Source organism: Nicotiana sylvestris, chromosome 4 (assembly GCF_000393655.2).
Source record: "Nicotiana sylvestris chromosome 4, ASM39365v2, whole genome shotgun sequence".
Lineage (NCBI taxonomy): Eukaryota > Viridiplantae > Streptophyta > Magnoliopsida > Solanales > Solanaceae > Nicotiana > Nicotiana sylvestris.
In genome coordinates, this window is record NC_091060.1 from 12,691,917 (window position 1) to 12,706,683 (window position 14,767).

Genomic DNA, 14,767 nt, shown 5'->3' on the forward strand with positions numbered 1-14,767 from the left:
CATTTATCGGGAAATGGCACATCTTCTACCGGGATTAAATCCGATGTTTTCACTCGAACGAATCAGCCCAACCAGCCTCGATCCCGAATCTCGTCTATGATCGAGAATAAGGCCTTAGTGGCCCGACGGTCAAGTTTTATTAATCCCCCTGATAAAGGTGGGGACTGTACAGACACATGAGGTGATCAATGTTGAAAAGACACATCTCGATTTTGCTTACGAATAAGCGTAGGAGAATTACTATCTTCCAGAAGAAGGATGCATTTGACCGAGGGCCACCTCGTACCTCTTACAGAAGGCGATGATAACTGGGACCAAGGGACCCAACGTGAAGGAATAAGTGTGAACACTTAAAAAAACCTCCATGTGTGTAGTAATCGCTTTCTCGGGCGAAGGCACCACTACGTGCTTACCAACCCAGTTGCAGTCCTCCTTGACCTTAGAGAGGAGACCGTCGGTGACCGAGTATATATACCTCGAGACTGGCTCGCATCGACTCGGTACCGAGGAGGTTTTTTCCACCTTAAAATAAGCATCGATCGAGCCACCATGAATAAACGATTCAAGAGGAGGTTCCGCCGCCGATTCCTCACCGCCCGACCGTGATGAAGAGGCAGTTTCTTTTTGTGGAAATATCTTAGTAGTCTATGCCATTTTTTCTTTTTGAATAAAGGTGGAGAAGAGGAAGTTAACAGATTACGCTTGATGGTTTGGAGAAAAGACAAACGAGAGTTCTTATAAAAACCTCAAGAAATCTGGGTACAAGTACTAGAGAGTGCAAAGATTTTTTAAGAACAAAAGTAGAAGAAGTTTTGAAAGTATAAGTTTGAATGAGATAATGAGGATGTATTTATAGTTTGCAAGCAACGATTCAAAACTCGTAACGGCCGGCCAGCAACTGACGCACATTTAATGTCATTAAGACGTGACTGACGAGATGTTTCGTCTGTTTTGTCGTTTCTAGCGGGAAGTATCGAGACGAAGATCGAGGGATCATATTGTTTCTTGTCGTTTACTCTCCAAAAAACGAGGGGACTATCTGTATACGGTCGAAACCGGGCTCATTCATTGCATGACAGATCGGGACTGAAATGTGATAGGTTGAAGATTGACCCCGAGTTCCATCGAACCAAGGTACGAAGTTACAACATACATCTTCAAGATCATCGAGCCTGTGACTCCGAAACCGACCCCGACTCCGAATAAGCTCGAGGAAACACTATCGGACGGAATAATGGAAGGCCGAAATATCCGCAACCGTATGGATATCACGGTGTGAATCTCGGCACATATAAATGAGAGATCGATTAATTAGCAAATCATGAGATTCCTTACCTTTGATAGAACTGTATCTAATGTAGGACTCTTCTACTATATAAAGGGGGTGTGATTGTTTGTAAGAGGCATTGTAACAAGCATTCCAAAGCAATAAACTGTTATTACTAGTTCTTATTATCTTATCATTCTGTTCCGATACCGATTAAGGCACTTTTGACTCGAGGGTGACCAACTTTCAAGGCCACAGTTGTTCAACTTGTGTGGTTTTGCATTTACTTTTTGTTCATTGATTTCAATATTAATTTGATTTTCTCAATTTGTATCAAGTTAGATCACATATCCTTAAAACCCCGTATAAATTTAATTGTTATCCGACTTTGAGGGTAAACAGAAATATACTATATTAAAATTGTTTCTAAGCTATATTATCATCAAATATGTTCTAACATTTCAGATTTTGATTAAGATAGATAATAAAATAGTTTAACGATGAATAATTTGTTAAATGTGTAAAGAATTCAATTCGTATTTTTAACTAGATACTAGTACTAGATATCACAAGAACGAACATCCTAATTTTATTTGATATTTTAGAGATTAAAACTGCAAAATTCCCTCCAAATTGAATGGACAATTTTTGTTAAAACCCGCAGAATGGTACCAGTACCACCTGAATTCTCTTACAGTTATAGACTGCAATTACGTCAACCCCCGGAGTCCCTCACAACCGCCATTGCACAGAAGCAGATTCCCCATTTTCCATAAATACGCGCGTGAGGAGAGTGTGTGTGTTTGAGAGAGAGAGAGAGAGATTTGGGTTGAAATGGAGAATATCGACGAGCAGAGTGAAAACGTAGTACAGCACCCAATGGAAAACCCTAGTGAGGAAGGAGGAGGAGTAAGAGGAGAGAGCTCTTTTCTGAAGAACGATTCTTCAGAAACCAGAGAAGAAGGAGAACTCTCTTCATACGACGACGGCGTATGTAAAAACCCTTCTCGTTTACCTCTATTTCTAATGTATAGATATTAATTTAATCCATTTGCTTCAGAATACAGCTCATTTTGTTAAGTATATGTTTAAATTCATCATTTTTCAGACGCACACTTGCATAATTTCGTGTACAACAGCTTTTGTTTTAGCAATTTAACTTCCCAAAGTGTAAAGGCTGAGAAAATACACCGCTACATACAACCATCACACCTCAATCCCAATCTGTATATCCTCAATTTCTGTTCCCTTACATCCCTTTCATTCTAATACTCAATAATTTGTCTTTGTAGGATTAATTAGGGTTTAGATATTTTTTACTTTTTTTTAATGATGGTGGTGGTTGGACCAGATTGAGCGTAGTTCAATTGTTTCAATGGGTATTTGTTGCTCCCAGTCTCCCACCAGCAGAAATACAGGGTAACTCTGGCTACCATGATGTAGGCAGATGAGGAGAAATTAGCTAGTGTTTTCTTGCCTCCGAGATTTGACTGCTAGGCCACACCATTGGGTGCAGTTTCTTTCCTGATAGTCTTTCCTTAACCTTCTTGAATTTAGTTGCTATTGCCTAAGAAGTAAAACTTATCCCCTCGGTTTCCTTTCTTTCACTTTCATGTTGCTTTTGAGTCCTCCTGAACTGTATTTGTTAGTGAGTTTCTGCTATGGTGAATATGTAAGTAATTTTCATGGGGCAAATAGAAGCTGCTCTAGATTAGTAAGCTACAACAGTGTTGAGTTGATTGTAGATTGTTTTCCACAGGATCAAAATATTTGTTCCACCGATCAGCTTACGAGCACCAGTGCTGCTCCACTGGAGCAGCAGGTTCACATTGATACAGTGAATGAGAATTCCCAGGATACCCAGGCAGGTATGTCCTAAAGCTCGAGTATTAAAACATTTATTTATATTTTGAACCCTTGGTTTCATCTACCAATGAGGAATGGCTGTTGACAACTTTTGATCAAATCATCTCGTCAGCATATATGCACATCGTTGTTAAGTTCACTCTCTGTGTGTGAATGCTAAAATTGACTTACTCTGGTAGTTTTTTGTTCGTTTGGTACAACTCTTCTCCTTCCTTAATTCATAGTCTTTTTTTTTTTTTTTTTTATGTATGCATTAAGGATTCTTCTAGTTCTACATTTTTTAATCTGTGGAACTTACCTCTTATTTCGTCAGGTCTTAAATTACTTTTCTCGCTTATCTAACTGTCCGGCGACTTATTTGCTATATTGTTGCGTCTTGTTTTCCTGTATATTTTGCAGAAAAATGTACTTCTTCCAGTAAAATGGGTTGCTCGATTGATGTGCCTTCAGGAACTCTTCCAGAATCAGATCATCCGAAGAGCTCTAAAAAGAACCGAGAGCATTTTGTGCCATTTCTGATAAGCTTCTCAGATGACAGTGGTAGTGAGTGTGAAAATTCTGGACAGAAGAAAATCTCAGTAAGTAAAAACCGAACCTCGGCTGCGGATAGAAGTAATAAACCACCAGCACCTGCTTCTCGAAGATCTCATAAATTGCACAAGATTACTAGAAAGGACGCAAATTTGATGTCTAGAAAAGGGCCTGCGTCTTCATTCACCAAAATTAAAGGAGGCACTTATGGAAATGTTGGGCACTTGCATAGTATGAGAAACTTTAACAACTCAAATAAAGTAGCTATCCTTGACCATAGGAAAAAAACAAATGTACATTCGAACTCTAGCGAATTGCATGACTTGCGCCACTTGATCGCGATTCGGGAGAGTCAATTGAATCTTAAGAGATCTCAGAATACCACAAACCTAACTTCAGCTTCATGTAGGGATAGAAATCTTGTCAATAAAAGGAATTTGGTGGTGAGGGCATCCAAAGAAACTACTTATGATTATTTGCAAGAACTAAAAGAACCAGACAACAAACGCCAAAAAATTGTTTCAGAGAATCCAAGTTGGGGTTTCTCAAACTCCCAAGAAATTACGTCTATGGTCATAAGATCAGAAATGTGTGCATTAAAGGATTCCGATCAACTGGAACGAGCTGATGATAGCAGTCATGGGGAAAAATATCCAACTTGCTCAGTCCTTGCTGGACAACTGAAACAAAATGAGTATCAGGGCTGTGCTTCTTCAGCAAATCCACCTCTCTCTCTGAAAGATGGTACTCATTACTCTATTTTGTGTATACGAGCAGCTTTCTTCTAATGACATTAGTGGATGTCTAATTCAAATGAGCTTAATGCCACAGGTATAGATGCCGTAAGGAATCACAATCAGAATTTCAACAATTCGTCAAAAGAAGTTGCAAGTAAAGCTGCCAATAAATTGGTAAATTCTTGAATATATCACCATATCTCCATCTGGTTGTCAATGTGTTACACCAGCCTCGAGGATGGGCATTGAATGACTGGTTGAGTATTGTTTTGGCTCATGGAGCCTTTGTGTGGACATTTGAATCTAGTTTCACTAGCCCAAAAGTCTTTCATTTAGTAAAAGTTTCCCCCCTCTCTTCACTGCACATACTGCACTTAGAAGACAATATTCTTCAGAGGTAAAATAGTGAAGATAAAGTTTCTGTGATAAGTGGATTGAGTTAACTATCTTAGCCTTTCAAAGATTCTTAATGTAAGTGTCATGCGGAGATATTATAAGTATAAGGTGCTTGTTTCAAGATAGGTTTGATAAAACATTGATAGAGCCTGATAAAAGCCTTATAATAAGTATTAGTCATCAGTTTGATTTTTGGTGATTGGCCCGTCAATGCAACAATGTTTCCTCTTGGCATCAAAGACACGACTTGTAAATAGAGCTTGTACTTTCTCAGTTTGTTACATTATCAGGTTCTCCTAATCAGTTTTTCTTTTTCCTTTTCCTTTTTCTGGGGGTTTTTAGGGGGTGGGGGTGGGTAAGTAGGCTTAGTATTTAGTTCAGAGAACTATCATTAAGTTGAAGGAGCTAAAATGTCGATCTATATAAATTGCCTTTTACTTTCTGCATTGGGCCAAGTCACAGAGTTAAAACTTATTTTGCAAGTGAAATGCCTTTCTCGAGAAGTATGTCTTTTTTCTTTTCTAAAAGGTTGATCATACGAAGTAGAAACACTTGATTTTCCTAGTCATCTATATAGTTTAAGCTGTATATTATGGTGATATCATAGGGTTTTTTATATGGAGGATATGTAGTCAAAACAAGCTTTATATTGCATATTTATCGAATTTCCATGAACTTATAAAGCGGGTATTCTGTCGTCTCTTGTCAACTTGTGTTAGCTTCATTTGCATTTGATTGTTATAGTATACTTCTTCATGGATAGTTGTTATGTTTTTCGTTTTTTCATTCTAAGGTCAAGACCAAGCATGCCAGTGAGCTTAGTGGTCAGTGCAGACAGCCTCTTTTACAGAAGAAAGTGACTTCTGGGCGTGTTGATGTTAAAGTAACTGCAGAAAGTGACAGCAATCTAGGCAGATCTAATGGAAGCGCACAGAAGCCCGCTCCAGATTCTAATGTTATTGCAGCCTCGACCAATGGTGCAGGCGGCAATTTTGGTGCCAATGTTGTATGTTTCGGTTTTTTCCTGACTTCCTCTTTCACGTGTTTTTTGTCTCCTTTTTCTAAAACCAAAGTGTAAAATTGCATATTTCTGATAGTTCTTTTTCTCCTTGCAAAAGACATCTCTGAACTTTCCAAGCATTTGGAACAGCTGTGACAAGCTAAATATTTGTGGGAGTAGCAGCATAGACTTACAGTCGTTGTTTCATTTAGAAGAATTTCATGATAAGGAGCTGGGAGAAGCTCAGGAATATCGGCACAAGTGTGAGGTTGAAGAAAGAAATGCTCTGAAATCTTACCGAAAGGCTCAAAGGGCCTTGCTTGAAGCTAATGCTAGATGCTCTCACCTATACAATAAAAGAGAACAATATTCAGCCCAGCTTCGAGATCTTATGATGGGAAATCCAAATTTGTTACTGTCTTCTGGGTTTCCTGACAAAAGTGGAATTGGGTTGGGCCCCGTACCTGCAATTTCTGATGTTAACGTGCATTTGATTCCCAGTTCAAGCTGTGCAGTACAGCCTATATTCGACTTTAACAATCAATATAGATGCAATTTAAATATCCATCCAAACAATGTTGCTTTTCAAAATGTCTCTAGTGATCAAGAGCATTACAATTTGGCATCTGATCCCGAGCCTGATGGTATTACATTCGAGCCTCATAAGGAAGATAATGATGCAAATGACCCGTGCTCCCCTTCTGAGGATGTTATTATGTCTCAAAATGTGGACGAAGAGACATTTCTCACCGAGTATAAATCTCCAGAAAACAGTCCAGACTATCAAGGAAAGGCAAAATCTAGTGTTGATATGGAGAAAAGTATGAATAATGCATCAGAGGGGCAATCAGCAGTGACTATTTCTGAGGATTCTTTACTCCTTGAAGCATCTTTGCGCTCTCAGCTCTTTGAAAGACTAAGGATGAGAACTTTGTGCCAGAAGGCGACCCCACAAGAGACCCTGAGAGCTGTAGCTGAAGGGAGAGCAGAAAATGATGAGATTCTGGGAAGGGTGGTAATAGACAATAGATTATGCTCCGATTCAGAGAAAGAGAATGAGCCACAGCAAGGTTCTGACTTGCAAGGTAGTGTTCCTTTGTGGACATATTTCCCTGCAGTAGCTTATCTCTATTAATGCAATATGCGTGCATATGATCCGAAAATGAGAAATTCTCAAAAAAAGAAAGAAAAAAAACACTAAAATACCTTTTTGGTTATTTGGTGATGTGATGCTTTTAGATAAACAAGAAATACTTCTAATAGAATATAGTAAATGGATCTAGTAAGATGCACTATATTATGTGACAAATAATATATACATGTACTACTCAATTGTTTTTCACAGTTTTCTTTCTGAACTTAATCAACAATTAATTGGATGTTGTAGATGAAACATGTATATCAAATCAATCGGTCTGTCAACCTCAATGCCAAACTAGTTAGGGTCGATTATGTGAATCCTCTGTATATTGCGCTCTATTTGGGTCCTTTTCATTCCAATAAATACTTTATTTATTAGACCAGTTGAGAATTTTCTAAAGCCAAAGGTTCTCGAAATCTCAACCTTATTTTGACACTGACATACAAATTTCTAAAAAGACTAGTGTTAAACAGTGGACCTAATTCAAGTGTAATAATAATAACCAAGTCTTAATCGCAAACTAGTTGATATTGCCTATATGGATTTTATATCCATCGTGTTATGTTCTTAGCTAAGCCTGCATTATTTCCAATAAACCTTACGTCTTTTGTGGCAACATCGTTTTCTGTCGATTTTAAATCTACTTCATTCCTTTTTCCCCTTCAATCATCAGTGTCACACTATGATTAGTCCATATGGAAATACATATATGTTATGGACAACCATTTAAGGCAACTTCCTCTCATATTTATGATGATATTGACATTGAGAAGTCGTTAAATCATGCCTCAATTCCAGACTAGTTGGTCGTTGAGGGCCGACTGTATGAATCCCAACACTATTGAGGGGTCGACTATATGAATCCCAAACTAGTTGTTTAATTATGCCTCAATCACAACTAGTCAGTATTGTCTATATTAAATTTTTACTTTGCGTACTATTCTTAGTTAAGTATCCAATGATTTTGAGAGAGATTGTAGATCTTTTGAGGCACTTTACTTCATGTGATTTTAGGTCTGTCTCATCCCCACTATTTGCACCTTCAATCATCATAGTATCACTTTTGTTGGTTAGTGCATTTGAAGGTTTACATAGGACATGGTCAAAGTATATCAAGCTTCAGACAAACTTCTCTCTTTTTATCCTCCGTATGTTACTTTCACCTTAGTCGGATATGATCCAATCTTGTCGAATATTACATGCCAACACATGTAGGGCTGGCAAATGCAGCCCAAACCCAAATGACCTGCCCAACCAACCCAGTGTTTAACAGGTTGGGCAGGAAACATTTCTGCTGATGGGTTGATTTGGGCATAACCCATTTTGACCCATGACAAAAGCTAGCCCAAAGTCAACCCGTGAGATAGCCCAAACTAAACCCATCTGTACACAAACTTTAAACCAAGGCTAAACAAAGTGAGCTCCAGTAACGATACTAAAGTATTACTATTTGATATCACTTCCACGTTGTCTAATTTTTGGAATCTTGTCATTTCAGTTGGAAAATGACTTTAAAAAGTTTAATTTTATAGGAAAATTTATGCTATTTAAATTGTACTTATATGGAAAAGAAGAAAATTGTTAAGTGAAGTAATGTCACTTGGACAATTCAAGAAATATAAAAATTTTGTGATAGTAAAAATTAGAAAAATTCATCTTCTTGTAATATGTAATAATTATGAACACTTGTTTGTGAATATTTGGTTGAAAATGCTTATTTATATATTTAAAAAGAAAGAACAAAAGTTGCGTCAAATTGGGCGGGTTGGGCTATGACCCATTACTTAGCCCATCTTGACCCAATCATGATTCTACCACAGGAAAAGAAAGTACCATTTTGTGAAAAAGAAAATACTTTTTCTACATCATGAAAAGAAAATACTACTTTTGTTGGAACAAAAGAAAATATCTTTTTTACAACATGAAAAGAAAGTACTCCTTTTGTGAAAAAGAAAATACTTTTTCTACATCATGACATGAAAGTACTTATTTTATTGAAATGAAAGAAAATACTTTTTCTACATCATTAAAAGAAAAAAAAATTGTTGAAAAAGTGGGGGTGGGGGTTCGGGGGGTAGTATTAGGGTTGGGGTGGGTGGGAAGTTCTGATTTTACTACTTTTTTATTATTGTGATCTTTGTTAGTTTTATAAGATGAAGAACTATCAAATAAAAATTCTAAATCCAATTTGAAAAATGAAATCATTTGGCATGAATTGACATTTATTCCATAATATAAGATACTAATTTTTATATATGTTTGTTTAAAAGTTGAGAATATTGCAAAGATTTGAGTCAATTTGGGTGGGTTGGGTTACATCCCATTGTTTAGCCCATCTTGACCCAGCGCATCTTAACCCAAGTGAACTTTGGGCAGGGTTGGGAAATGACCCATTTAATGAGTCAGTCCGTCTTTACCAGCATAAATACAACCCAAACAACCCATTTGCCACCCCTAAGAACATCCATCTTAGCATCTCTATCGTTTTGTGGATATGTTGGACCTTTGAGGTCCAATATTCACTTTTATATAACATTGTTGGTTTCAGCCGTCCCACAACCGTTGTATAGAACTATCTTTCATTTTGCTTGGTATCTTCCTATAGCATAGTACTCTCATAGCACTCGTCCATTTCAGCTAATCCTATTTATAAATGTGCTACATCTTAATCTATTATGTTATCCTCCTGCAAGACTGAGCACACGTATTTGAATTATTCGCTTGTAACAATTATTAGGAGTGATTAATTTCTTTCTTGTTTTTTGTAAACTTTTGGTTTCAATTATCCACGATAGTAATTGAGAAGTTCTGCTTTTAGAAGGTCATCCGTTCTCTTTTGGAGGTCATATAACAACGAAAGTCACAATTTATTATTTCAGATTGTGACATTCTTTATTCTGGTTGAGCTGACCTTTTGATTTCTCTTTCCTTTTGAACTTTTTATTAGGCTGTGACATGACGAGTACGATGTCTGAGATACCTGTTGAAGTGGATCATCAGTGCACCAATGAGAAGTTTGGTTCTAATTTTGCATCGCTTTCATCTAATATTTGTTTAGATAGTAGTATCACCACAGGCGACAACAAATCTCAGTTTGCAATCTTGGTCACCTTCTCATATCCTATTCTGAAGAGTGCTATTTTGCACTTTAAAGTTTCAGATTCCATGAATTTACTCAAATTACAGATTAGAAATTCCAGTGTACAAACTTCTCATGATCAGGGGGAAAACAATTTCAGTGGCGGAACCATACCAAGCATTTCAAGTTCGGGTCCAGTTGAAGCGGCTTCAGTGGATTTAATTGGCAGTAAGAGTGGGTCTTACACTTGCGATTTTGCCATTGACCCTCTTTGGCCACTATGTATCTTCGAACTTCGGGGGAAATGCAACAATGATGAGTGTTCTTGGCAACATGTTAGAGACTACTCTTCTGGCAGTAGAATGAAGATGACATTGGATAACGATGGTATGGATATTCTGTTTGAAGTGTATACGACATCTTTATAGTTCCTTTTGACCTAACATATGATGCAAATTTTCATAACTTTTTTCTTCTGTAGACAAGGTTGGATCACCAACTGAAGGACAGATATTTGCTTCCACAAGAACTCTCACCAAGTCGCTTGACTGCCTTGGTTTGGCTCCCCCAACTTATTTGGTTGGCTTGGATGATCTGAAAGCTGATCTACAGTCATGTAAATCCATTCTAAGTCCCAAATACGGGCAACTGTGGGTTAAGTGCTTCAGTCTTTCCTTTGTTCTCTCAAATCAGCTACACACCGATCTGCCCTCTGATGAGCCTTTATTTCATGGCACTAATGCTCGTGTTGAGGTCCAAGGTGGTTGGAATAGGCAATCACTTTATTTTCAGAGCAGAAATGGATCACCGGTTCGTCAAATCAACCTGTTCTTTTCTCGTAATTAGTGGGGGTGGGTGAGGAAGAGGGAAGGAGACAAGGATGATTTTTAGCTTCTTATGTAACTCTTTCGGAAAAGCTAAATTTTAATTTTTTAATTTCAACTGTTATAGTTAGCATGCCTCTGAAATACCACTGAAGCTGCGGAAGTATTAATTTTAATTTCAATACACGAATCAAGAGAAATTATTTTGCATCTCCTTGGTGCTTCCAAAATGTCTTTGTTCATGAGAAAAATTTGGTGATTGTACGAACTTTGTAACTTAAATATGTTTTGGTTTTTTTGGGTAACAAATATGTTTTATTTCCTTTGGAACCTTTGTAATTATTAGTTGAGACAACTGAATCTGTTTAAAGAATGCAAATTTTGGGTTATTGGTTTTGTCCTTTTATATCATGCTACTAGGACCTTTCGTGTGACTCTTTCTAACTTCCCAATTCACTAGTCTGCTCTTTCCTTTCTTATGCCATTTTAGTCTTCAATGGTGGAATATCCCTTCTTGTTTCCTGTCCTTCTATATATTCGAGTTTGCTATGCAGCAAGCAAAGTTTTTCTCGACCTTCTGTTGAAGGCAGCGGTCTTGAGTTCAAGTCTCACCACCAACCATTACCGAAAAAGATTTTTTCATGTGGCCCATGAAAGAAATCAAGCCTGCACGTGAGGAGGCGTGTTGAAGATAAACTTAAGCTCTTAGATGAGATAGTCACACATTCAACACCTTCATGCTACCTCCCATGCATTTGGTCTTCATTCTTCTTCTTTTTTTCCTTTCTCCATTGACAGTATTGTGTAATTTCGTGGGGTTTCTTCCCTAATACTCCATCCGCTTCATTTTATGTGTCTTACTTTGACTGGGCACGAAGTTTAAGAATGTAAAGAAGACTTTTGAATCTCGTGGTCTTAAACTAAAGGTGTTATACATACCAAAAATACTCTTTTGAATCTGTGGTCTTAAACATGTCATGTCATTCCTTATGAAAGCCTTTCATTTTCTTCTCTTCGATGGAAGTTTGATTTTCCCAATGGAGTTGTTCTTTTCTCCACAAAACTTTGTACCACAGATAAATAGCTTCTGTCCTTCTTTTGCCACCTGCTGTCAATGCTGTAACTTACCTTCTAATGTCTTGCAGGATCCATGCAAGGAACTATCTACTGATGCTGACGAGATTGTAGAGATGGCTCTTCTTAATCTCGGTCAGGAGGCTAATAAACCCAAGGGAAGGATACAGGTATGTTTTGGTTGTGATTATGGGTTACATACTTGGAGGGTCAGTAATCTCACTCCTGTTAATTTTTGCTAAAACATGCAGGCTCTTGAACTCCTTGCTCGAGCTTTGGAAGCTAATCCAATGTCTGCAGTTCTCTGGATTGTTTACCTGTTAATTTACTATAGCAGTCAGAAGTCTATTGGGAAGGATGATATGTTCAAATGTGCGGTATGCAGTATTTCTACATGGAATTCTACTGTTAAAACAGAATATTTGAGTTGGCTCAAGATGTTTATACCATTTGGAAGTCTATGTGCTGAGAAACATTTGTACATAATTAGGGATAGGAACATGTTAGATAATTGGCTCTGGTGGTGCGCTATATATTTTGTTAATTGCATCTGAGAACGCCAGTTTGTTTTTATTCATTAAGGGCCCTGTGTCCATGTTATGTACTAGCCCTTAATCCTAATGGCTTGGGGTTCCTAAAAACTTGTCTTAAATCCGCTTCAGCCAAGGTCTTACTTTGACTTGTAAGTTTGTGTTTGATTCACGAAATTATCAACATATGTACTGATAAATCTTCTTGTTCTGTAATCCAGGTTGAGCACAGTGAAGGCTCTTACGAACTCTGGCTTTTCTATATCAATAGTCGAACACAGCTGGAGGAGAGGCTGGCTGCATATGATGCTGCACTGTTGGTCCTGTATCGCCATGCATCTGCATCTGACGTAACTGCCAGTGCCAGTGATTGTATATTGGATATATTCTTGCAGATGATGAGTTGTCTGTGCATGTCTGAGAATGTTGCTAAAGCCATTGAGAAAATCAATGAGCTATATCCCACAGAAGAGAAATCTGATAACCCACTCAAACCGTCTCTTCCTGATATCATTACATGTTTAACCATTTCTGATAAATGTATTTTCTGGCTCTGTTGTGTGTACTTGGTTGTGTACAGGAGACTTCCTGATGCTATTGTGCAGCAGTTTGAATATCAGAAAGAACTTTCTTCCATAGATTGGCCATCTGCTGAGTTGACCTCCGATGAGAAGCGACGAGGTGTCTCTTTGATGGAATTAGCGGTAGATTCTCTGGCATTGTACATCGACAGAGAGTCACTTGAAGATGAAGCAAATCTCAGGGCAGCACACCTGTTTTCTGTCAATCACGTTAGATGTATAGTGGTACTTGAGGGTATAGAATGTAGTCGGAATTTGTTAGAGAGATATGTCAAGTTGTATCCATCATGTCTAGAACTCGTTTTGATGTTAGCTCGGGCAGAGCATGATTTTGCAGATGGAAGTTTTGAAGGTTTTGAAGATGCTTTAGATAACTGGTATGATGAAGTTCCTGGAGCGCAATGTATTTGGAACCAATATGTTGAATGTGCACTCCAAGATTGTAAAAGAGATTTTGCGGAGGAATTAATGGCTCGATGGTTCCAGTCTTCATGGAAACACAGGTATTCTAAAAATAGTTGTCTGGAAACAGTAGATAGTGACAACTCCCGGTCTTCACCGCAGTCTGCTTCAGTATCTGATATTGCTGCTCTCTTTTCCAATTCTAGCAAGAACGATATTGTATTTGGGCTGCTGAACTGTTCCATCTATAAACTATTACAAAATGACTATACTGAAGCTCAATTAGCCATTGATAAGGCATTGGAGGCTGCTTCTCCTGAGAATTACAGTCACTGTGTGAGAGAGCATCTCCTGTTCTTGACTGCAGATAATTTGCACGATGATGGGCAAGTATTGAAACTTCTGTGTGGCTATTTGGCTGATAAACGTGCTTCCCTCACCTCTGAGCCATTATCCAGGCAATTCGTCCAAAGAATCAAGAAGCCTAGAGTCCGGCAGCTAGTTGGCAACTTGCTGTGTCCCGTGTCATTGAAGCCTTACATAGTGAACTCAGTTCTTGAAGCATGGTATGGCCCATCTCTCTTACCTGAAAAGAAAGATGAAGTCACTGATTTTGTTGACATGGTTGAGAGCTTAATGTTGGTGCTTCCTTCCAACTATCATCTGGCAATTACTGCCTGCAAGCAGTTAACCAGAACCTCAAATACTGCTAATGTACCGGGCAGCATCTCTTTTTGGGCAAGCTGTCTCTTGATAAGTGCATTATTTCAGGCTGTTCCTGTGGCACCAGAATATGTATGGGTAGAAGCTGCAGATATTTTGCAAGATCTTACAGGTTGTCGGTCCCCATCTGTCAAATTGCTGAAGAGAGCTCTTTCTATATATCCATTCTCTGTAATGCTTTGGAAGCCTTATCTCAAGTTGTCGGAGGCTGAAGGAAATTCAGAATCTGTAAAAGAAGCAGCAAGGGCAAAAGGCATTAAACTTGAGTGACAACTTGCTTTAACATCTTTTCTGAAGCAAATTTTGGGATAGCTTTTTGGTAGGGTAATGAATTGTGTAAATCTGAAGATAGATACAAATAGCAGCAGAAGACAACAGACCAGATCTGTGTAGAGAGCTAGAGAATTATATAGGATTTTATAAATGTATAGGAAATCATATAGGTACATTGCCAAAGATTTTTCTCAGGGTGAAGCCAATTTTGTTCAGATGCATTTTGTATGTTTAGTCTACCTGCACACTATACCCTAGTCCCACGCATTTTTTACTCTGCTAAATGCTTAAAATTTCTTGTTTATTTTTCATATGTTCTAAAATTGGTTTTGTAGCAACTCAT

The 14,767-nt window shown here is 38.0% G+C and overlaps 1 protein-coding gene across 2 annotated transcripts; it reads left to right on the forward strand.

The window, feature by feature from the left end:
• Positions 1-1,852: 1,852 nt before the first annotated feature.
• LOC104244624 (uncharacterized) lies at positions 1,853-14,645 on the forward strand. Of its 2 annotated transcripts, none has more exons than XM_009800087.2 (11): positions 1,853-2,257; positions 3,027-3,135; positions 3,533-4,408; positions 4,496-4,575; positions 5,591-5,803; positions 5,916-6,882; positions 9,886-10,404; positions 10,499-10,827; positions 11,987-12,085; positions 12,167-12,292; positions 12,667-14,645. In XM_009800087.2, exons 1-11 carry the CDS (start codon positions 2,102-2,104, stop codon positions 14,419-14,421), a joined length of 5,229 nt encoding a protein of 1,742 aa, XP_009798389.1. In that variant the 5' UTR covers positions 1,853-2,101; the 3' UTR covers positions 14,422-14,645. The 2 variants fall into 2 exon arrangements, with proteins under 2 accessions (XP_009798389.1, XP_070027859.1); XM_070171758.1 differs by having other exon boundaries at positions 3,584-4,408.
• Positions 14,646-14,767: the final 122 nt, after the last annotated feature.